At 36.7% G+C, this 25,982-nt stretch overlaps 1 protein-coding gene across 1 annotated transcript in view; it reads right to left on the bottom strand.

Annotated features, from left to right (window-relative positions):
* The window catches only part of PLEKHH2 (pleckstrin homology, MyTH4 and FERM domain containing H2), a 71,758-nt gene extending 46,272 nt beyond the window's left edge, over positions 1 to 25,486 (bottom strand). Inside the window, exons 1-8 of the mRNA XM_080684778.1 lie at positions 25,390 to 25,486; positions 18,510 to 18,639; positions 13,617 to 13,679; positions 6,672 to 6,821; positions 5,456 to 5,539; positions 4,744 to 4,825; positions 3,199 to 3,384; positions 29 to 987 (exon numbers count right to left, since the gene is read on the bottom strand). Of these exons, the coding sequence (XP_080540904.1) occupies positions 29 to 987; positions 3,199 to 3,384; positions 4,744 to 4,825; positions 5,456 to 5,539; positions 6,672 to 6,821; positions 13,617 to 13,679; positions 18,510 to 18,632 (1,647 nt within the window). The 5' untranslated portion in view covers positions 18,633 to 18,639; positions 25,390 to 25,486. The remainder of the gene's footprint in view (positions 1 to 28; positions 988 to 3,198; positions 3,385 to 4,743; positions 4,826 to 5,455; positions 5,540 to 6,671; positions 6,822 to 13,616; positions 13,680 to 18,509; positions 18,640 to 25,389) is intronic.
* Between the last annotated feature and the right edge of the window lie 496 nt (positions 25,487 to 25,982).

Here is a 25,982-nt window from a genome sequence, read left to right on the forward strand (position 1 = left end):
GTGTGTTACACACAGCAATACAATTTACCCAGGAGGGAAAACGGTGCAGGGGAGGAGTCGGAGGTTTGCTGCACGCCGCCTTCTTTGCTGAGTCACAGCTTTCCTGGTCATCTGAACACGGGGACTCCAGGGAGTCATAGGAAAACAATCCATCGTCACAACTGGTGTCCATGTTCTCTAAAACTTCTGTACTGTCGCCATCCACCAGATCCAGATCTGTTTCCTGGGGTCTCAGCGGCCGGATCATGCTTATAGCATTTCTGTTTGTACCAAACATCCTATCGGAACTTAACTGTGGCTGGCTTAGGTGCCTTTTGGCCAGTGCTACACTTATACTGAAAACATTAGGAATCCTTAACTTAGGGGGTGGCAGGTTGGATGAAGGCACTAATTGGGTTCCTTTTCCAGGCAGTAGGTTAGGATGCTTTGGAGTCAACGCTGGGGTCAAAATAGGGCTTGGGGTGTTGGCCTCACTCGATGACGATGAATAATCTAGCCTCTGAGACTGAAATTTTTTATTCAGTTCATCTGAGGAACTATCGTGCTCCTTTTTACTTGACTCAGGATTTCCCTTTCCAAGACTATTCTGAGCTTTCCACTGTGCTTCCTGCTGCCAAGAATACAGCTTCTTGTGTTCTGGTCTCTTTATGCCGAAAGTCTCTTCTTCAAATATAGAACTGCTGTCATCGGACGCTGTCAGATAGGTCTCACTGCCCATCCTGCTACACTGGACCCCTTCCTCTGACGTGTGGCTGGAAAGGGTGGACGTGTACCTGGACTTGGATCTTCCTTTGCTCCCGTCTTCTTCATCGGAACTCCAGTCACTCCCGGGAGCCCCAGAATTCTGGGATATGCCGCCCTCTGTAGTGAAGCTTGTTCTTGATTTCCGATTCTGTTCTGAGCCACAAGGCGTTTGACGCAAAGTTCTCTGACCTCGGTTGTTTTCTTGAATGCGGTTATCGACAGACTTTTCTGGAATTTCCATTTCTAGAAAAGCATATATCGTATTGGCATGTTTGCCTTTAATAATATAATCTTTCTGTGCATTTAGCTTTATGTAACTACATTGTAAAAACTGGAGTTTTCATAAGAATAAAGTTAATTTACATTATTCTTTTTTAGTTGTATGACTATATATATATATATATATATATATATATATATATATATATTATTGATTTTTTACAGAGAGAAAGGGAGAAGGATAGAGAGTTAGAAACATCTATCAGCTGCCTCCTGCACACTCCCCACTGGGGATGTGCCCGCAACCAAGGTACATGCCCTTGACCGGAATCAAACCTGGGACCCTTGAGTCCACAGGCTGATGCTCTATCCACTGAGCCAAATCGGCCAGGGCTAGTTGTATGACTTTTTTAAACCCAAGTTTGGAAACGATAAGCCTTATATAAAACATGGAGCCCTAACACTTCAATAGCATAGTATCAAAATGAAACTGCTTTTACAAATAAACATGCTGCGGGGAAAACTGACAATAGTCTAAGGAGAAATAAAGAAGCAAAACGTGAAATAGGGCAACACTGCCTATCAAAGAAAGCAGCCACTAAGAAATGATACTGTTAAATCGATTTTAGAAGCAAAGAGAATGACAACCCTCTTTCAATTATATTTCAAAATCATCCTAAGTAAATTTAAACATAATATAGTTTAAATAACAAACTTGGTTTCCAAACTTCAATACATGAAATATGCAAAACCATGAAGAAAACATAAACAGAGAAAGGCTTTCCTCCCTCTACTTCTGGTTTAATCATAACTTCAAAATGTGTTTTTATTATAAGAATTACACTCTTCTACAATGTCTTTAGATATGGCTTATTTTGTTTATAACATAATTAACAGAATAAACCACTGGCTTCAGAAACAGCGAACTAAAATTTTAGATCAAAGAGTACAAAATAAACTTAGAAAACAGAAACACAGGTATGACCTTTATAACTAAGGATATAGAGGCTGAACAAATAAACTCTGCAATTTGGTATCAGGCACTTTGTTAAATCACTTTGCAAATGAACCACAGTTTCAGTACAGGCAGCCTTCTCAACAAACAACAATAACAAAAATGCAAGTAATGGCATAAAAGTGAGTAGCAAAGGAGCCTTCTAACTGAAAAAACATCAGGTAGTTTTCAGAATTTCATAACCAAGCATAGACTTTTAGGGCTATAATTTTTCTCCTTTGGGGGAAGCAAAGTGGGAACTGAAAATAGAGAAGATGCAAATTCAAGTCTCCCTGAAATACCTGGGAAAAGTCATCCTAGGTGCAAAGCCAGCAGCTGCACCACAAAGCAAAATTTAGAGGGGCTTTAAGACGAAAAGAACAATATAAATCTGCACAAAGGTTCAGGGTTTCAACATCTAAGCAAATATTTTTCTGTTTGAAGCAATAAAGGGAAAATCAAAGCAGTTACAAAAATTGTCCCCTGATGCTCTTTTTCTTTAAAAATTTGCAATGTCATATTTAATATTATGACAATTTTTAAATATTTACATATTTAAAATAAATTTTTAAATATTTAAAATAAATAATGAACAGAAAGTTCATAGTTCTAATCTGAAACTCTAAGCTGAAACAAGTACCATGTAGGTACAACTGTGAACCTTTTTAAAATACATATATATATATATCTTTTATTGATTTCAGAGAGAGGAAAGGAGGGGGAGAGAGAGATAGAAACATCAATGATTAGAGAGAATCACTGATGGGCTGCCTCCTGCATGCCCCACACTGAGATACAGCCCACAACCCGGGCATGTGTCCTCACCAGGAATCGAACCGTGACCTCCCAGTCCATAGGTCAATGCTCTACCACTGGGCCATGCCCGCTGGGCTGTAAACCTTTTGTAATTTTAAATATCACTGCTTCCTACTGCAGGAAGAAGTACCAAGAGGGGAAAATCAGTTTCTCCTCTGCCTCACTGGCAAAGACTCTCTCTCAAAAAAAAACAAAAAACACCATAGCTAGATACACATTCAAATGCTGAACTGCTCTTTAAAAGTGTTCTCATAAGACATGAACCTGTCAAGAAAAAAAATAAGGAAACTAGGATGAATCATTCAGATAGATTTTGTATATTTACCCTTTTGAGTGATGAAAAAATTAAAAAAGGAAAATTAAGCTATATAAGAACTTTTCCCTTTTAAAAAATGTCAAAGCAAATTCTGCTAGTTCATAACTACCTTCTACGTCTTTCCCTCCCGTGAACTCAGCTTCTTTAGACGGTATCTTGCTCATTTCCTCAGATTTCACTACTTGAGGAGGACTCCTCGCTCGGGACAGAAAGCACCCGAAGGTCAAACTGCTCAGGCGCTGGCCTTCCGAAAGCTTTGGTGCGGAAACACTGGAGGACTTCTTCCCTTGAACTTCTGCAAGGTCATTAATCAAAATCAAGACCTGAATTTTTCACAACAGCTTGTTAAACACAGAACCAAAGCACATAAAAACGTGGACAACTCACTCCTTATGCCAGAGTAAAAGCCTGAAAATCCTAAGGGTCATCTTTTTTTCTTTTATTATTCAATTTATTCAAACTAAAAAAAACAACAACAACTTCACCTATTTCTCCCACCACCCATCCCTCACTTCTGGCAACCGCCAATTTGTTCTCTGTGTCAATGAGCTTGGTTTTCCAATTTTATTTATTTTTAGATTCCACATATAAAAGACCACAAGGTATTTGTCTTTTTTTACTTATTTAACTTAGCATAAGGCCCTCGAGTTCATCCATGTTGTTGCAAATGCCAAGATTTCATTCTTTTTATGGTTGAGTAATATTCCACATACATAATATATATATCTTGGCTTCTTTATCCATTCACCCATTGATAGACACTTAAATTGTTTCCATATCTTGGCTATTGTAAAAATGCTGCAATGAACATGGGGTGCACATATCTTTTTGAATTAGTGTTTTCATTTTCTTCGGATAAATGCCCAGAAGTAGAATTGCTGAATCATATATGGTAGTTCTATTTTTAATTTTTTGAAATCTCCATACTCCTTTCCATGGTAGCTAAACCAATTTACATTACCACTAACAGTGTACAAGGGTCCCCTTTTGTCCACATCCTTGCTAACACCTAGTTATTTCTTGTCTTTTTGATAATAGTCATTCTGACAGGTATGTGGTGTGATCTCATTGTCGTTTTGCATTTCCCTGATGATTAGTGATGAGGCCTGGTTGCCAGGGGAAACAACCAAGTGATTAGAGGGTTGGAAATTTCAGTCTCACTCTTCACCCTCTACATCTGACCTCAGGGAAAGGGAGAAAGGCTGACAGTTAAATTAATCACCATTGATTTTTAGAGAGTGGAAGGGAGGGAGGGAGGGGGAACATCGATGTGAGAGAGACACATCAATTGGTTGCCTCCCACTCTGCAACCCAGGTACATGCCCTTGACCAGGAATCGAACCCAAGACCCTTCAATGCACAAGCCGGTGCTCTAACTACTGAGAAAGACAGGCCAGAGCGACTAAATTTTTTTTAAGCAAACATATCTGAAAATAAACGTTGAAATTAGTATTATCTCTTTTGTGTTACTTGCTACTATCTACCTGTGTTTTCTAATATGGACATATGGTTATTTAAATATAAATCAATTCAAATTAAATAAAATGTCAAATTCAGTTCCTTAGTAGTGCCAGTCATATTTCAAGTGCTCAATAGTAAAATTGTATATAACCAAATAAAATCAATTGAGTTATTTTAGTCAAAGTACTCATACCTTGTAGTTTTGACTGTATTGTTCTTATCTCTTCGGTTTGGTTTTGGTTGATCAAACGAAGATTCTGATTCTCCAATTCCAGCTAAAAGGACATATGGTATTCTTTTATATTTTATATAAAAATACATTTTTTATATATTTCTAAAATATACTAGTAAGTTATAATATTTAGAAAATGTTAATACCTAATTACACATAAGCAAAATACAAAAGAAATGATAAGCAAATATCAGATAGATTTATCAGCATAAGTTATCAATCTACATAATTATGGCTTCAATATTAACCTTTTCTAAAACTAAGAGTTTTAAGTGCTTTCAACCCCTATGCCTTTACACTGTAAAATTAATTTAAACCAAATTATTTTAGCATTTAATCTGCCATATAAGCTAAATAATGTGTACTTCTTAGATACTGAACACAATTTTATGACATTCACATGCTCTATAATTATTTAAAATTAATGAAATAGTTTAAAAAGTACTAATTAGAATGAGGCTACTTATACTGATTACCATGCCTATCAATATTTTTCATTTTAGAAATATATTGAACATCAAAATGAAAGCTCCCTATCTCACATTTACTGAAAGACAGCAGCCAAACCAACTGATCAGAATTTTGTTTCACGGAGATTGATCATATATTCTGATAACTTATCTATTTAAAAGAAGTAACAGGTACAGAAAAGGCAAAATATAACAGTAAGTACCTCATTTAACTTAAGTGTTACCCATTCTTTGATCTTAGCTGCTTTCTCTTCTATTATTTTAGCTTCTTGTATCCTTATTTGTTTCTGAAATAACATTAACAGTTTGTTTAGTTCAAATATAAGTTCACAGGTCTAAAAATGTTCTATCATACATAGAAAAAGGCAAATCCACTTAAAACCTGTTTCCAAGTTAATACTTCTACCTTCAAATTACCAAATAGAGTAAAAAATGATAATTGTCCAGCAGATAAAATAATAAACCATAATGGCATATGCAAATATTACTAGTTTTAACAACTGCTATTCTCTTTCTCTGAAAGATAATATTCTGAAATCCATCCACTGAACTTTTCAACAAAAGAAACCATTTCTCAGAATGGTCTAGGGTTTACAACAATTGAGGGGGGGGCGGGTGGTTAACCAGGTAAGGGAGAAGAGAATATCCTCTGGGGCATGGCTTTGTTTTCCCCTCAAACACTACTAGTTTTTAAAGATCCAGAAAAAATGAAGATCAAAAAGCGCTAGCTTACATTTACCAACCTTAAAAACTAGTTATGGTCACAAAACTACTGAGAATGTGACTATCGTATAAATTACAGTTGGTGGGAACAGGGGTGGTGAAGGCTGAAAACCACTGGCCCAATAAAATACCAATCCCCACAGAAATGAAAAAAAAAAAGCTGAAAATAAGTAATTTAACATATTTAACAATTTCATAGTGGTCATATTTAAATGATGCTAAATAATCCTAATGCAATTTTGTTTTGCTAATAAACTTTTAAAATGAACTAAATATAATACTTGATCTCAATAAAGTGGTTTATAAGCAGTATGCACATTTCTAAGCAGATTAGCCACAAACATATATTTAAAATATAATGATCCATCAACATTCCCAACACCCTAAACCATCTAAAACAAAGATTTATTTGAAACATTAAATGCCTGCTGATAACCAAGTGTTTTCAACTTAAACATTACACTCAAACGTTTATAGTTAGGAGCATTGTCACATACAAAAAGTGTCTCAGAATTACCCCAGACTTAAAGGTGAATGCCATTTTACTTTCACCTCTCACCAATAAATGTGATGCAATTCTATGGATTGACCAAATGAGTAAGATTTCTGACCAAAATTTAGAAGTTCAAGCTCTGTCTCTTTAATCTTTGTGAATGCATAGATTTAGAACTGTTTAATGATCAAATTCTTCCTAACCTGCTCTTCAAGTTGCAGTTCCAAGTTTTGTATGATGTCATCTTTTTCTTGTATCAGGGTCTCCAGATCTTGACACTTTTTATATAATCTTGTCTCTGATTCACTGGTTTGAATATTAGCTGCTTTTAATTTCTCTTCCATAACTTGTACCTAAGTTCAGAAGATAAATAATAAAATCAGGCATGAACTTAATTTATCATAGTATTAAATTTAGAATTCTACTTTAACATTAAATAAGTTCCTAAAAGGTATAATCATAAAAGGAAAATACTGCACAGCACATTTTAATATATCGTGTATATATAACAATTATCAAGTGTGAAGACTACTTTGCCAAGTGGTGTTAACTCTGAGGTACAAAAGGGTATGTTAGAGATTTTCAGAATATTGCTATCATATAAAGTAATGTACATGTTTAGTAGAACAATAATAATATGCAATGCATTTCATAAGAGTATAGAATCAGGAAGTTTCCAGCCCTAACTTTTTCATATTTTAAACAAAGTTTAAAGGAATATAAAGAAAAGAAGGTGAGTGGTGAGGTAAAGACTCTAATTGGATGGCCTAGCATAATAACACATTTTGAGGGGAAAATTAAACTTAGATGAGAAAACACACACACACACACACACACACACACACATAATGGAAAGCAAAAGGAAATCAAAAGAACCTTAAGGTCCACTGATGGAATCATAAAAAATATTTTAAAAAATGAGTGTCAAGATATAGGTAGGAGAGTATGTCAAGTGAGGCTTACTGATTCACTAATTTAACAAATATTCAGTGAATACCTGCTTCTGCCAGGCCTGTTCTAGGACCTGGGTAGACATCAGTGAATAAAACGGACCTAAAGACTTTGCCTGAATTGAAATTAAAGTCTACTGGGTCAGAGAGATCACAAGTATAATAAAGGTGTAAAAATTATACAGTATGTTGCACAAGATGATAAGGGTAATGGGGAAAAAAAGAACAAGAGAAAAGAGTGTGTCTGGGGGTACAGTGGTGCCTCAAGTTTAATATCTAAAATATATTGGCTCTGCTTATATCTTTTGCAAAACACATTTGAGCATATGAAATCATAGAAGGGATGTGTGAGTGTTAATGATGGTAAGAAAGAAAATGAAGTGCTGGGCAATTTCTACGATATTAAGACTTTTAATTTATATACTCCAAATAAGTAAGAATGTAGTTTTAGCAATGTTTCAGATTATAGGGGCCAAGAAGATAAATATGCAAAAGCATTTGAGGAATTAAAGGTTATAGTTACGATGAAAAACCTTAAACTATTAAAAACACCTCTAAAAAGTCATGCAGTCCTTACTAAATGTTTGAAAATACTTAACATCTGGAAGGATGATCTTAAGGTTAGTTTGGTTTTGTTTTTTTAACCATGAATACAAGATTTCATCTGTGGGTTCAGCATATAAATGTAAATTCAACTCCAATGCCAAAAGTGTCCTATTTAAATACCACCCACATGGCTGAAAAGTATGAAAATAAAAGTAGATTTTTAAAAAGATAAAAAATGTATTTCACTATCCAAAAGACAATTTTAAGTTACCTTAAGGTTTAGATCTTTTTTTTAACATAACATAGCAGGCTTTCTGCAGAAACCGCAGACCAATAGTCAAGGACACAGGTCTACATTAGAGACGCTGTCATGAAAAATAGCTGGAGGAGGACAGTGACTATCTAGGGTCGATCTGAAGATGGTACAGCCAGTTCTGCACAGGACATCCTGTCGCTGTGGAAGCAGAGAGAGAAGAGCAGAGTCCAAGTCCAAAGTGGTATATCTGCTCCAGGGACCCAGTAATAGATGATAACCTAAAGGGGAGCAGAATATATCTCCCCCAAACATGCCTCTTTGGCATATTGATGATTTGAATTAAAGTTACTTGAGAAACAGCCAGTACAAGGACACTCTGACCTTCTTTGGTTCCCCCAAAGCAGGAAACAAATCTCCCGTTTGAAAGATACCTTCCCTGTATTAGGAGGGTAGAAGGCATTCTTAACATCGGAATAAGAAATTTAGGGCCGAGAAAACTATATAAACAAGTCTTGTTACTTCTTCAAAAATTTAGTGAAGCGCAACCCCCTTTGTTTTGTCAATTTTTCACAAATTTATTGTTCTCTCGTCTAAAAGGTATGAAAGCTACCTGCTTTGTTCATTTCTATGAGTCTCATATCTTTATGGGGCTCCCATACATAAATAATTAAATTTGGGGTTTTTATCCTATAAATCTGTCTTACGCCAATTTAATTAGTAGATCAGCCAAAGAACCTAGAAGGAAAGAAATTTTTCCATGCCTATAAGCCTAAAGAAAACCAAAAATAACTGAATAAGAATAGAAGCCCTGACCAGTTTGGCTCAGTGGATAGAGCGTCAGCCTGCGGACTGAAGGGTCCCGGGTTCGATTCCGGTCAAGGGCATGTACCTTGGTTGCGGGCACATCCCCGGTAGGAGGTGTGCAGGAGGCAGCTGATCAATGTTTCTCTCTCATTGATGTTTCTAACTCTCTATCCTTCTCCCTTCCTCTCTGTAAAAAAATCAATAATATATATATATTTTTAAAAAAGAATAGAAATAAATATTACCAGGCCTATACCTATAGTCTCTTTTTATTGAGTCAGAGCAAGCCTCCCTACAGACCTTGGGCTGCCACATAAAACTGTCCTGTTATTGCCTAGGAAAACTCTGGTTTGGGATTATGCATCTTCCTTGAAAAAACATGTTCAGTTTGAAAGGCGTTCTCGTTTTATGAATGCAACGGTCAGAGCTCCGTGGCTGCATCTTTGGCACGTGCAACTCTATAAATTAATTAGTACTTTCAGATAAACAACTTTCCCAGGCAAGGAAAATATTGGCAAAAATGGCAACGTCGCCTAGGGAGAGGGATCACAAAGTAGTTCCAGCCAACCCACTTGCTAAATGGTCCTGTTAAGACCGAGTTCCACAGAATTCATCAGTCGTCCTTGATAATTAATGAATAAGAGTTCTACAGAAAAGGCTTATAGGAAAACCAAGCAGCTTTCAAAATATCTTACCACAAGTCCACAGAAAATAGCCCGGTTCTTTTTTGATTCATTTAATCTGCACCATATAAAAATTTTAACTACTCAGAGATTGGCCAGTAACAAACATATATGAATTCAAACTGGTTGTTAAAGAAATGCTTGCAAGGCCCTGGAGATTGGGATGACAGAGTAGTAATCATTTATTAGGAACCAAAAATGATTTGGATACTAAGAACCGACTCTACAGAAAGGCAGATTAGCCCACATGTTAGAATGGTCACAGGGAACTTTAAATCCAGCTCCTACAAACCACAAACAAAGGCAAGTGATTGAACTCAGGACAGAAGGAAAACACAAACTTCTACAGGGGAAATTATTTACCCCTCTTTGGTTAGCATAAAATCGTGTAGTAGATGTGAGTACACAGCTAATCAGGTACTTGGGAATGAATCCTGTGGATCATTATCTTCCAAATGTGCTACTTGTTGCTTTTCTGTCTCACAGAATACTCATAAATAGTAGTGGGTTGAACTGCACACACTGCTTTCAAAAGTTGTAACAATAAAAATGTTCTACAGCATTAAGTATAAAGACTGCCAATAAGCCTCTGGGGAAATATGTGATTTTTTCCCTAAAGCCCACGTATTTAATGGTTTTGCAGGTGATGCCACTCATGAATAAACAAGAAGAAAAATGGTCAAAGCTAAAAAGTGTCCAGTTGAGCTGGTTTCAGCTGACTACTGCTTTTAGTGGTGAAACATTCCTTTTTGGTTAATATAAATACAGTTTAAGTCTTAGGATATGGCTCAATGACAAAGGACAAGCTGAATTTAAGCAACATAAACAGCGAACAGGCCACAGTCCCATGGAAACTGTTAAAGATAGCAAAGGATTCAGTTGTCCTAACTTCATAATATTTACTTAATCTTGTGAAGGCCAAAGCAAGGTGCTATAATCAGTCCATGAGAATTCATCTGCTCTGTTTATATTTCCTGTTAACTTTTAGATTCATTATGCAGTATTTAAGAAAAAAATTCCATTGGAGGTATAAAAAATAGGTACTGAATAAATTTAAAGTGTTGTCACAAAAAGAAATATATACAGATTTTGCTAAATTGTATAGAAACTGGGAGATTTGCAATTCTTACTCCTTTTTTAGGGGTGGGAATTGATTTAAGGCAGTATGTCTAAAATAATCAACTATGATGTTTTATTGCTTAAAAATGTAGCACAAAGAATTAAGTAACTTTACACCTGGTATCCTCAAAGGACAACGTCAAATAAGAAATTCTTCCTGTTAACTTATCAAATCAGTAGATGAGCCTAATGGCTATAAACTGCCATGGTTTGCTTCCCTTGAATTGGGGATGGGGTTTCTTTATTTCTACTAAGATCCAGTGAATCAAAGGAAAAAAAAAACCCTGAAAGTCACACAAAAAATGTACTTAGTTTAGTTTAATTTTCAGAGCTAAATAAATGTGCCATATATGTAAAGTATTTCAACTTAAGAAAGGGCAAACAAAGCCATTCTCAATTTCTTTCTTTCTTTTTCCCTATAGTATGAGCAGTTAAAGAGGAGAAAGAAAGGGTAGGGAAAGGTATCTCTATCTGATAGAGAGACATATAGAAACAGGCAGGGGCATTAGAGGTAAAGAGAGATGTCGTGAGGAAAGGCCAAAGTCAGAAAGGAGAAGACAAGGAGGTAGACATGAAAGCCAGAGAGGCGGACAAAATGTGTGCTGCAAGGTGTGGGGCTAAGCAGGGACATACATACAGGACCCACTATAGAAAAAAACAAAGCCCTTGGTGTAGAATGACAGAGTGACATAAAAATAAAAGTCTTTCATAGACTGTAAGTAACCTTTTATACTTTTACTAGAGGCCTGTGCAAGATTCGTGCAAGAATGGGCCTTCTTTCCCCTGGCTGCCGGCACCACCTTCGCTCTGGCCAGAGCCGTCTTTCTGCCTTCCCATGCTACCCAGAGGCCCTGAGCGGCTGGGGTGGTGTGGAACGCCTGCATCCCGCCCCACCCCCGGCTGCTCGGCGCCTGCATATGCAAATTAACCCACCATCTTTGTTTGGTTAATGTGCATACTCACTCCTGATTGGTTGGTGGGCGTCGCGAAGGTACGGTCAATTAGCTTGTTTCTCTTTTATTAGTGTAGAATGTTAATTATTGCCTTTTTAACCAATACTTAGGTTGAAGGGGAGATATTACTATCAGCTAAAGAATATAATCCCAGGCTGGTGTGGCTCAGTAGGTTGGAGCATTGTCCCTTACACCGCAAGGTTGCGAGTTCAATCCCTGGTTGGGGTGCGTGCAAGAGACAACAGAACAGTGTTTTTCTCTCACATTGATGTTTCTCTCTCTCCCTTCCTCTTTCTAAAATTAATAATAATAATAATAGTAATAATGAATATAAAAATCAAGCACAGCAAAGATCCTTACCATTACTACTAGTACTTCTACCAATACCTAAAGTTGAGGTTTTAGAGAATTATTGGTAATTTTTTTAATGTGATGATGGCACTGTAGTTAAGATTTTTAAGTCTTCATTTTTAGATTAGTTGCTGAAATACTCATGGGTGAAATGATAAGATGTCTGGGATTTGTTTCAAAATAACCTGGTGTGGGGGTGAGGAGGGAAAAGTGGATGGAGTTATAGAGTAACCATGAGTTAATTAACAGTTGAAGTTGGTATTGGGTGTTCATTACCTATATTCTCTACTCTTGTAGGGGTTGACATTTGGCATAATAAAGTTTAAAAAATTTCTTTTCAAGAATAATTAATTTAAGAAAACTAAGGATTAGGTTAGTTTGGGTTTCCTTGGAAACTTGTCAGGCCACTAAAAGAATCCACTGTGTGAAATTAAATCTTTTAGGTGAAAACATAATTTGATAATACTATTATTAAATTGAAGGACAGAAACATGATAAACTTAGAGCAAAGATAAGCAACTTAATATAAACTTCTTGGAAGAATAATAATTTTGAATGATTGACTTGACTGAATTTGATAGACATCTTTTCATAAAATGTGAAGCTATGGATTTAAAGTTATTAGACAAACTTTAAGGTTGGTGGCCTCATCCAAACCACTCATTTTGCTATTGGCAAGACCCAGAAAGGGTTAAGTGACTTATCAAGCATTTGACTTGTCTCCCCACACCTATTAACATATTAATTGTAAAATTTTGTATGTAGTTTTCCTAATATAATTCTAAGCATTGTTCCATATTAGTAATATCTATTCTTTGTAATATTATTATCTTTAAAGTTTTTTAAAAAAATATATTTTTATTTATTTCAGAGAGAGGAAGGGGGAGAGGGGGAGGAAGAGAGAGATAGAAACATCAATGATGAGAGAGAATCACTGATCAGCTGCTACTGCACACCCCTTACTAGGGATCGAGTCCGAAACCCAGGCACGTGCCCTGACTGGGAATCGAAACTCAATCTCTTGGTTCCTGGGTCAACGCTCAACCACTGATCCACACCAGCCAACCTATTATATTATTTTTAATTGTTGTTTAATGCTTCATGGAGTGGATATAGTTCACTCCTTTATTCTTCTATGATATGGCATTCATATTATTTTCAACTCTTTATTACTATAAATAAAGCTGCTTTGAATATTATTTATATACAAAACTTCATTTTGATTAGGATTACCATAAAATTAATATTTGATTTTCTCAAAAGTAAGATGAAACTTCCTAACAGAAGTATATTTATCCTTTTGAAAATCAGTTAAGTGGCAAAATAAAGCGAGATTCTCCATTTCTCTATGGATCAAGCTCATGAACAGTCAAAATGATATTATGTAGAGGAGGGCAGAAGACTAGTTTGAGGACTGTTTTGGGCAAAACAATGTTGATATTAGTAGAGGCAGAAAAGGCATTTTTTAACTAAAATTATACCCTACCTGTTGAAAAGCTTTTTCTGCTTGACGTTCAGCATCAATAACTTGTCTCTCAAGCTGTTGCATCTGTAAAATGAGGAAAATAGAAAAAATACAGAAGCTCATATTTGCCTTTTGAAAGGCACTTAGAAATCTCACAATGTCATCAACTTTTTAAGCAATGTGTCACATTACATAAATGTAAATACACATGTAAGTATCTCCAATAAAGCTTAGGACACTTTAAAATGAGCTTATAGAAAAGCAATACTTTAATTTTGAGTGACTGTTTTCATAATCATTTAAGCTGGAAAGTAAATTTGCAAAACAATAAAGCAATGCAGGAAATACTCATGTAAGTTTTTACTTTAATGATGTAAAGCTCGGGCTAATTCCATAAGCAATCCACACTAAGTCACTAAAAGACACTTGAATGATCTGCTGCCCATATTAGACATTGGACAAAAATAAGTATTTTATGAACAGGCCACTTAATACGATAACAAAACCTACCGTTTTGATTACTACAGAAGTGCCCTCTGTAGCCAGAGTGGACACAGCAGCAAATGGCAGGAGGAAATCTGCCACTGATCTTAGATCATAACACCACAGCCATTAATGCTTAGTGTTTCGAGTATTGTAGACTGGCTACTTAGACGGAACACTTTAGGACCTTTATACTTACTGCTATAGACCGCAATCCCCCAAGTAGCTTTCTTCCTGACTTTTCCCCCCATAGAACCCATAAAAGACTCTATCACCATTTTGTTATAAAAAATAATATCTTCAGTCAGTAGCTCAAAATGATATAAATTAGCCTGCAAAGTCTTATGGTTAGTATACGTATAATTTCTGTTAGGCACTGTGAAATATTAGGTGAGGCAACAGAGACACTGAGATGTGGAATTTAAATAGGGTAATCGTGGTCATAAGAAAAGCAAACCTTTTGCTGTCCACAGGCTCCTCATTCCCAGGAGAGAATTCTAAACCACCTCTGGGGAATCACAGTCTCAGAAGGAAGGTCAAGTGGCCAGAAACCAGACAGTAAAGCTGTCTCAGCCAAAGGCAGCATGAGGTGATGTGGGCCACGCTGATGCCCAAAGGAGAAATTCTTCCAATCTAACCCATAGGAAATAACATTCACTTCAACTTAAAATGAAACTTGCCTTTTTCCCTCCCTGACTCAGAAAACTAGTAATACTGTAAAGTAGGAAAACTACTTAAATCTCAGCTTCCCTGAAGAGTTTATATTTGGCATACTAGAGATATTTCCAACACCATTCCTTAAATTCCTTTAAAGACCTCTCCCACTTACAGCAGTATTTGCCCAAGACTTCAATAAGGCCTTTTTCTTCATAAACTTCAATATTCTAAGTTACTTAGAAATTATGATTAAAAAAATACAAAATAATTCTTTTTAAGAAAAATCCCCTGTATTCTCCATCTCCAAAAAAAAAAAAAAAAAAATAAGGTATACGGTATATAACTGAAATTCACCTTTCATTATAAAAAAACACTGAGATCATCTCACATGTCTTTTCTAAAAATTTAGAAAGATGTCTCCTATTAATTGGCAATTACATTTGTTTAAATCATCTCCTTGCACACTTAGCCAGTGTGTTCATTTAGAAAGATATAGGAAAATAATAATGAGTTACTTCTATGTGCCAGGCACTCTATTTATAAACTGCATCACAAGAAAAGTGTGAAAGATCTGAGGTTTAACGCCAGCTCTTCAATTTCTAGCTGTGTGATACTGGGCATACTATTCAAATACTCTCAGTCTTAATGTCAACATATTTAGACTGGGAATCACAATAGTTTCCTCATCAGGTTACTTAGGGGTTTAAATTAGCTAATGGTTGTACTAATTGCTTAGGAACTATAGTTAGCATTTAGTGTTAGCTGCCATAGCCTGTGCCAATAAAACAGAACTAAGAATCAAAAACTATTGCAGAAAAGAAAAGTTGGCTAGAATTCCTGGCAAAGAGCTAAAGAATCAAATTAGTATTCTCTCAAGAATCCTCAGCCTTGGGCCAGCATCCATTTGGGGGGAAGGTGTGGAGAACTAGTAGGGAAAAGCTGTGGGGCAGACGGTCCTAACATAAAACCAATGGTTATGAATGGGACCAGACTGGCCTCTGGAATGCAACATTTGACTCAGGTTGGCATGTAGAAGCAATGCAATAGGGTTTGCTTTGAAAAAATATGCAATGTTATGTAAATCATTAATACTACATACACACACACAGCCTAACACACAGATACCGACCCCCAAGCAGAGATGGATTTATATGTTGCATGGCTGAAAAGAAGATTGAATAGATGAGTGGGTAAGTATGTCAGAGAAAGCAAGGAATGTGGTAATAAAACTAGATGGGAGAGGCCATATAGGGTGATGGCCAAGCATTTAGGTTCTAAAAGCAGAATGCCAAGTTTCAAATCTTGGCTTCATCACTTACTTTTTGGCACAAACACAGGCAAGCTAAATAACTGCTATGTGCCTAAGTTTCCTCCTATGCAAATATGGATAATTCAGTACCTATCTCATAGGGTTGATGTAATAATTAAAAAGTTAATTTACATAAAGCACTTAGAAGATTGCCTGGCACATAATATCAGTTTCCTAATCAGTAAAATGGGAACAATAAAATTTATTACTCCACAGGTTGGTAAGCATATAAGAAATCAACAAATACTTGGTATTTTTATTAAAACATGGGTGGGTACCAAAACTAATTTTTAATCCAGAGAAAAATATTGCATAATGGAATATAACAGAAAATATTGTGAAAAACGTTATTTCCATTTTGGTGTTGAAGCTATTTACTGGAAAACCATGAGTAACTTGGCAAACTTATCCACTTTCCACTGTATAAGACACAACTGAGTAATTCCATCTCTTAGATCTGGCAAAGGATTTAAGTCACAGATACAAAAGACAAAAAAAAAAAAAAGAGGAAGAAAACCCCACAACTAAAATAGCAATTTTGAAATAATATTACTCTCAAAATTCATCCACTGACAAAAAAAATAAAGTCTAATAACATAAATTAATAATCAAAAGCTATTTACAATTTTACTTGTAGAGAAAACAACACTAACGTTTAAAAAATGGGCACTAAAATAATTTTGTTACAAGTCTTCTAAAAAAAAACAGAACAAATGCTGCCATCAAATTCAAAATTTAAAGGTCAATTAATTGGAAACCAAATAAGCATAACTTCTATTTAGTCCATAGAGAACCAAGAACATTTTGAGGAGTCAAGAGTGTGCTAACTGCTGAGAGGCTAAGGCAACACCTGGGAATGAGGTTTACCAACACGTATATAATTTATAATCTTGACAAAAGTCATTGTATGAGGTGATTAGAATTGTGGAAAATACCAGATAAATCACAGTGCAACCTAAGAAATGATTTTTTATAGAGAGAGGAGCAAAAGACAAAAGCATGTGTCACTAACTTTGGTTAGGATAAGCTCCCCCAACTTGGAGATATTCAACTGGTATTTTCTTCAAGTTACAACTTTGATTATAATAGAGATAAGTAAAGCAAATTGATATTGGGTACTAATGGCATAATCTTAATCTTTGGACCTAAAAGATGTTAATGCACAAAAATTTAAGATGCTATTAAACTGAATGATGTTTTGAGTTTTTGTGATACGTAGTTATATCATTAGAATAACTCTGTGCTAAGAGATTCTTAGCTGGCAGTGAAAGGAAGATTTAAGATGATCATTTTTGGAGATCTGTTACCTGTACCAGCTCTCCATCCCAAAAGGATTATGCAGACTACAGTTGAAGAAACCACCTGTAAGTTACTCTGATCAGTTATGAATGACCATTAATATCATTTATCCATTCACCTAGACAGCACTGTCCAACAGAAATACTAGTACATAATGTGAGTCACATGTACAATTTTAAAATTGCTAGTAAAATTAAAAAAGTAAAAAGAAATAAGATTAATTTTAATATTTTTTATTTAACCCAATATCCAAAAATTATCATTTCAACATGCAATTAATATAAAAATTATTGCTAGAGAATGTAAGATAGTTTACATTCTTTTTTTTCCATACTAAATCTTTGAAATCTGGTGTGTGTTTTACATTTGCAACACATCTCAATTTTACCTAGCTTTATTTCAAATGCTCAACAGCCACTGTGGCTAGTGGCTGCCATATTGGACAGTGCAGATCTAGAATCCAAGTTCCCTGGAAATAGGAAGACAGCTTGTCTTGTTCATAATTGTAACTGCAGCATTAAGAACAGTGTCTGTCACATAGTCAGCCCTCAATGAATATTTTTGAATGAATGAATGCACAAATGAATGAATTTATCTATTCATTTTATACACATATATGCCCCCTAAATTCTTGTGACATAAATAAAATTTTAATTACATGATTAGAATTATTAAGAAACGTATACAATTATCTTAAATTCCAGCTGAGATGATAGTTTAGTGATATATAGTTAGTCAATATAAATACTGTATTTTTCCAAATACAGTATAAACACATTTTACTATCAATAGGGAACGTTCTTCTATAATCACTTTAAACATAACTTTCCTAAACATTTAAGTAGATCAAAATGCTGTCACACTTCTCTAGTAAAATCAAATAAATTATAGCTTTTCTCTCTGGAATAAATGCAATCTACATTCATCAAATACATATAATGCTTACATATTCCACTAGTATTTGCAATGAAATGTTTTAGTCTTAATTTACTCTAAGACTGGCAAAAGACTAGACCAAATATGGCTTCAAAGCCCTGACAAAAAGTTAAATTATAGTCATTTTGCGTCAAGTGTTTATCCCCAAAAGTACTGAGATTATTTAATAGAAATGATATAGGGCCCACATCGCTGCTGTTTAATAACACAGGTCAAGGAGAAAAGCTTACCTTCTCTGCTAGGAGCTCTCTTATCTTGCTTGCTTGAACCCTAAATTTCATGAGTTGGGACTCCAGAGCTACGCATCGTTCCTTCCAATCTACTGGTCCTTCAGTCTCAGAAAGCTCTGCCATATTTATTCTATAAAAGAAAGCATTCAAATGGCATAATACCAATTAGCATTCAGGGTAATTCATTAAACCATCTGATGTACACATTCTAATAACCATCTAATCATACCCAGATACAAGTTTCAAATTCTAAGATAAACTCCAGAACTGGTGATAGCACATGGAAAGGACTTAGTTGGATACGGTAAGCCAGGGTTGGAGGCCTAACTGCATTAATTAAATTTTCTATGTAACCTAATCTTTCTCTGTTTTAGTTTATCCAATCTAGAAAAAGGGGGACATGATAGTAAAAAATCATTCTTTTTCATGGGACAAATTAAATAGTGCAGTTTTTTAACAGCACTTTGGACAGTAAAATAGCACCACACACATAGGTTACTATTATTATTTTAGCTCTGCTCAACAGGTAAGATTTTAAAAATCTATCAGCTCATAATTTTATCACACTCTTAAATTTACAGAATTATTACAGTTTGATTCTATTGGTAGCATGACAGAATTACCTAAAGAAGCTTTATACCGGTGCTACAATTAAGGCTTGGACTTATATTATAATTATTATCACCACCCTAAATTTGTCCAGGTCCAGGCTGTTTTTCAAGCCAAAAATCCTTTGGCATATTTAACTGGGCAAAGTATTATAACCCTGGACAAGTTTGCATAATTTTTATTTGGAACAAGAAGAGAAAACATATAAATGTAAAATTTAGAACCACCTAAATTAAGTAAATAAATCTGGAATCAGTTTCTTATTCACTTTCCTTTTGGAGGAGATTCATCCAAGAGAGAAGTAAGGGAGAGAAGCCAGGAGGCAGGGAAAGGTTTTGAAATTCTAAAGAGCAAAAAATAGTACTTGATTTTGAAAGCCTGATTGTTTCTGGCTCTGGGATTCATGAAAGTAGTCTGAAATGTTCAATGTTTTATGAGGCCATTTAATAAATAGCTTGGTAATAATATATTTCTGAATTGGTCTTGCTAATAATGGACAAAATTTGCATTAGAAGTGAATCTCCTGAAGAAACCAAGCCTGTCATGGACTATATGTGACAGCAAAACTCTCAGAACCCAAGGACAGAACTGCAGTTGCAGGCGTACTATTCTGCGCTTTTGTTTTACAAAAATATGTCTCCTTCACCTATTAACCAATTTGTTTTCCCAATATTTAGTGTAATATAACCCCTAACTTAAACCAGTTTTTAAACCCACAAAAGTTTATTTTCCTAGCATAACTATTGTTTTATGCTTGCCCTGGCCAGGTGGCTCAGTTTGTTTATACAAAAGGTTGCAGGTTCGATTCCTGGTCAGGGCACATACCTAGGTAGCAGGTTTGATCCCCGATTGTGGTGGGAAGGGGCGGCGGCATACAGGAGGCAACTGATGGATGTTTCTCTCCCTCTCTCTCTCCCCCGCCTCCTCTCTCTAAAGTCAATAAAAATTGTCCTCAGGTGAGGATTTAAAAATATTTATATTGTTTTATGCTTAAATCAGTTTTCACCTTAATACTTATATCACTCAATAATTTAGAAATAAATATAACAAAGTTGTCCTACAAAAGCTACAACTTTATTGAGGGCACCACAACCGTGGAAATCATGCTCTTTTCATTTATTTTGTTTTTATAGAAGCTTCACCCCATTGTTTTCTGAGTTTTTTTCCTAAAGATATTAGCCTTGTTAATGACCTGATTTTAAATAAAACAAAACTGATTTTCATTACCCACACTAAATTTACTATCAATAATGTAGGAGTAAATAATGCAGTCTGTCAATCACAAACTTTTTCTCAATTCTACTGCTACTTCATTTTTCTCCTCATTAGCTTTAGAGTGGACAAGGAAATAAAATGTGGATGAAATATTAAAAATAAAAGGCAGTCCTGAAAAGACATCCTTAAGTCTTGAGCCATTCATATCATTGCACAAAAGTGTAGGGACACTCTTCTAAAACAACAAGAAGAGTGTATTTCATGTTGATTAATTTCGCTCTACATTTAAAATAACTTGTTTATGTTTTACTGTAAAATTACTACAGTTTAAAAATAACAAACCTATTTTTAACAAATGAAAAGCAATCAATATAATGCACCATATGAATAGGATAAAAGATAAAAAACACATAATCATTTAGATATTCAGAAAAACATTCAACAAAATCCAACACCTTTCCATGATAAAAACATCAACAGCCCGGTCGGTGTGGCTTAGTGGTTGAGTATTGACCCATGAACTAGTAGGTCACTGTTGGATTCCTGGTCAGGGCACATGCCCAGGTTTCAGGCTTGATCCCCAGTAGGGGGCATACAGGAGGCAGCCGATATCGATGATTCTCTCATCATTGATGTTTCTCTCTCTCTCCTTCTCCTGTCCTCTCTCTGAAATCAATTAAAAACATATTTTTAAAAAGTCAACAAACTAATAATAGAAAGGAACTTCCTCAACCTGATAAAGAGCATCTATGCAAACCCCACAGCTAACATCAAACTTAACAGTAAATGACTGATCCACCTAAGATTAAAATAAGACAAGGATGTCCACTCTCACCACTTGTAGACAACATTGTACTGAAGGTTCTAGTCAGGGCAAGAAAATGAAATAGAAAGCATCCAGATTGGAAAGGAAGAACTAAACTACCTCTATTTTCAGATGTCATGATCTTGTACATAGAAAATTCTAAAGAACCCATCAAAAAAACCTACTAGAACCATTTGAGTTCAGCAAAGTTTCAGGTACCAGATCAATATACAAAAATCAACTGTTTTTCTATACACTAGCCAGGAAAAATCCAAACATGAAATCAAGAATATCTTCCATTTACAATAGCATCACAAATAATTAAATACTTAAGAATAAATTTAACACTAGAAGTGTAAGGATTGTACTGTGAGAACTGCCAAACATCACTGAAAGAAATTTAAAAAGACCTAAATAAATGAAAGACAGCCCATGTTCATAGATTGGAAGACTTAATATTGTGAAGATGGCAATACTTGCCATTGGATATACACATTCTATACAATCCCTGTCAAAATTCCAGAAACTGACAAGCTGATCCTAAAATTCATATGGAAATTCAGGGGACCCAGAATAGCCAAAACAATGTTGAAAAGCTGTAGGACTCACATGTTCCAATTTAAAAAATTAACACAAAGCTACAGTAATGAAGACTATGTGGTATTGGCATAAAGACAGACATGTAGATCAATGGAATAAAATCAAGAGTGCAGAAATAAAACCTCACATTTACATTCAATTGAGTTTTGACAAAGGTGCCAAGACCATTCAATGGGACACGAGAGTAGTCTTTTTAAAAAATGGTGCTAGAGGGAGGCTGAGGATTAGGTGAAAAAGGTAAAGGGATTGAGAAGTACAGATTGGTAGTGACAATAGTCATGGAGATGTAAAGTACAGCATAGGAAATACTGTGCCTGGTGAGTATTGGAAATATTGAGAACACTTTGTAAGGTATATAATTGTTTAGCCACTATGCCCTACACCTGAAACTAATATAAAAAAATACTGAATTTAAACTGTAATTAAAAATAAAAATAAAATTTAAAAAATGGTGCTAGACAACTGAATATCCACATGCAACAGAAAAATTTGGACCCTCCCCCACCACACACTTTATATCATATACACAAATTAACTTAAAGTGGATCAAAGATCTAAATATAAGACCCTAAGTTCTAAGCTCTTAGAAGAAAACATTCTAGATAGACAACAGTTTCTTAGATATGATGTGTAAAGCATAAGTAATTAAAGAAAAATAGATAAGTTGGACTTAATAAAAATTTTAAACTTTTGTGCTTCAAGGGACACCATCAAGAAAGTGAAAGATAACCCACAGAATCAGAAGAAATATTTGCAAATCATACATCTGACCAGGACTTGTATTCAGAATACATAAAGGACTCTTACAATTTAACAAAAACAACTAAAAAGTAGGCAAAGAATATAAATAGATACAGTATTTCTCTAAAGTATATATACAAATGGCCAATAAGCACTTGAAAAGATGCTTAACATCATTAGCTATAAGGGAAAATGCAAATCAAAATCACAATGACATACCAAAATATACCAACAGGATGGCTAAATAAAAAAAGACATGTAATAACAGTGTTGGTGAGGATATAGAGAAAGTAGAAGTCTCATACATTGCTGCTGGGAATGTAAAAATGGTATAGCCATAGCTGTTTTGGAAAATAGTTTTAACGGTTCCTCAAATTTTTTTACATAAAATTACCATATGACACAGAAACTCCAATACTAAGTATATACCCAAGATAATTGAATACATACATCCACACCAAAATTTGTACACAAATGTTCATAGCACCATTATTCAAAGAGCCAAAAAGTGGAAACAATCTAATGTCCATAATCAGATGAATGGATATTATGCAACCACAAAAAAGGAATAAAGTATTAATGCATGCTACAATGGATGAATCTTGAAAACATTACCCTAAATTCCAAGTGAAAGAAGCCAGATGCAAAAGGCCACATATCGTGATTCCATTTATGTAAAATAGGTAAATCCAAGGAGATAGAAAGTTGGTTGGTGGTTGCCAAGGGCTGTGAAGAAAGGGCAATAGTGATCCATTCGCAGTTTCTTTTTGGAGTGATGAAAATACTCCAGAATTAGCCCAGCCAGCATGGCTCAGTGGTTGAGCATCAACTTATGGAGGAGGTCACAGTTCAATTCTGGGTCAGGGCACATGCCTGGGTTTTGGCCCCATCCCCAGTAGGGGGCATGCAGGAGGCAGCCTACGGATGATTTTCTCTCATCATTGATGTTTCTATCTCTCTCTCCCTCTCCTTTCCTCTCTGAAATCAATAAAAAAATGTAAAGAAAATACTCTAGAATTAGTGCTAATGGTTGCACAGCCTTGTGAAATTACTAAAAATCACTGAACTGTATACTTTTAAAAGGGTAAATTGAATGGTTTGTAAATTATACCTCAATTTTAAAAAGAGCATATACTGTATTTACCAATGAGTAAAAAGTAACAGTTTAAGTGGATATAGATTAGGTCAACATTTACACATTTAATGATCCATTGTTTGTAGTTATCCCTGTCAAGAATTTCACCATTAACTCAAGTAATTTAGAGGTAATTCTTAACCTCAAATATGACAAGAATCAGACATATATCTTTCTAAGAGTACTTTGCTATGAAAATGACAACATATATAAACTCTATGTTCAACATGCCTATTCATATCTTTGGTTATGCTAATGACCTATTTTATAACGAAGTAGCAAAACCTTAACATATTGTTGGCATTGAACGTCTGCATTCCCTATTAATAAGATCATAATTAAAAAAACTTTTTCAAAACTAGATTGGCTGGCTAATGGTCTGCCCTGAGGTCTAGACACCTGATTCTTCATTTCATTCTGTAATTTCAGTTAGTGTGAAGTAACTGCTGTGTGAACGCATCATTTTGAGCAAAGACTCTCATTTTGAACCATGTCCACCATCCTTTTCCATTACCGCTGGTTTCACAGAACCAACTGTACAGCTTTGGGAGCTGTACTCACTTGCTAAATAAAAGTCATTACCAGATTCTGAATTGGAGAGTGACCCTCTCTTCACTGCAGCGGACAGGAAAATGCCTTGGCTTTCCGAATGCCCCCAGTGACTTCTGGAAATATTTACTGACACAAAATTAACTGTTGACAATTGTGGAGTGAAAGCTCTTTTTCTCTGAATCTTGGACTTCCTGTTTCTCTTCCAAATCCCAAAAGGGAAAGAAAAAGAACCAATTCACCTACTTAGGCTTACCCCGATGAAGCTCAGGGTGGCCGCTCGTACTCTCTCATTCTCTCCTCTTAGGGAACAGCTTAACCTGGCCAGGTCACTGTGTATTTTTATTATTATTATTTTTTTCTGAAGCAGAAAAGATGTCTTTCTTGACCACACGGAGGCATGCCTTGTTTTAGGAGCCTCCGGACCACCACCCAGCCCCACTTGGGCAAAACCTGTGACCCAGGACAGCCGTGCTCCTCGCCCCGCGGCTCCTGGGGGACACACACCGCTGTGCGGTCCAGGCTTGCGACGGGCATTGTCACAAAGAAAGCAGTGACCTGCAGGTAGCACAGCCCTGGGACTTGTACCGCGTAAAAGGTTTAACTTTTCTTTCCACGGCGTTTCGCACATCACAATCTAGGATTTAAATGTTCCGTCTTTTTTTTTTTTTTTTTTTTTTTCCAAGTGGTTTGAGGACTTGGGGGACAGCGCAGTTTCGTGGTAGGTCACCTCAGGGCACTCTGCTACTCCGGCAACTCCAGGTGTAGAAAACAGTTCTTTAGTTTGGAGAAGTTTCGTCCCGGCGGTCACGGTGCGGCTCCCCACAAGCCGAGGCCGAGCCGAAGCATCCCTAACTGCGTGGGCCCCTCTGCCAAGGACGCGGGGCTCCCGGGTGCGTCCCCCTGATCGTCGGCTCCACGCCACGAACCCGGGCCCCACTTTTGCAAACAAAATGTCACGGGAGACCAGGGCGCTAGGAGCCACCGCCCCCAGAGGAGACCCCAGTCTTGGGAGCAGGGAGTGGGGAGACATGGGGAGGGGTGAGGCGGGAGGCGCGGGGGCGAGTCTTGCGCCAGCCGGTTCCATCCCCCGGGTGGCCGCCCGCCGCCCCCATCCTCCGTCCAGCGAGCCCCCCGGGAACGCGCGCTCTCAAGGGGGCGGGGATACCCGCGCACCCGAAGCACTGAGGTCGCCTCTTGGCCCCCCGCCCTTCCCATCAGCCTACCTCTGTCACGGGTCCCCAGCGGCCGCGCCCGAAGTCCCGGCCGCGCCTGGTGCGGGGCTCCAGGGGCTCTCCACCCCGGCCCGCCGCACACCGAGCCGGGAGCGGGCGGGGGCAGGGCACGCCTCCTGCCGGGACTGGCGGCCGGAGTAGCCCATCGGAGGTCGCATCCGAGCGCCCGACGTCACCTGGAGGTGTGGCTATGACTTCGACTCCTCCCGGTCCCCGGAGCGGGAGGCAGTTTTGTCCGGGAGTGTGTACCCTAGCCTTCGCCACACCTGGAGCTCAGACCCTGTGGTGACGGTCACCTCCTTTCTATTCCTTCTGCCTCCACCCCGCACCCACCTGTTTGATCGCCCAGCCTGACGTCTCTCTTCTTGGCCCTCCATCCTCCACCCTTTCGCCAGCTTAAGTGTCCTGAAGTTTTGAAGTACCCCCGCCCAAGAAACCTCATTGCCTTTCTTTTGCTTAAATCATCCAAAACAAGATTCCCTAGTTTCGAATTTGAGGCCTCCATCCTACTTTTTCAGCTTTATTGTTCACAGCTGATCTTCAGGCAGCGAAGGCTGTTGTGTACCTCCCCACCCAGAGAAGTC

This window comes from Plecotus auritus (assembly GCF_963455305.1).
Source record: "Plecotus auritus genome assembly, chromosome: 8".
Taxonomy (NCBI): Eukaryota; Metazoa; Chordata; class Mammalia; order Chiroptera; family Vespertilionidae; genus Plecotus; species Plecotus auritus.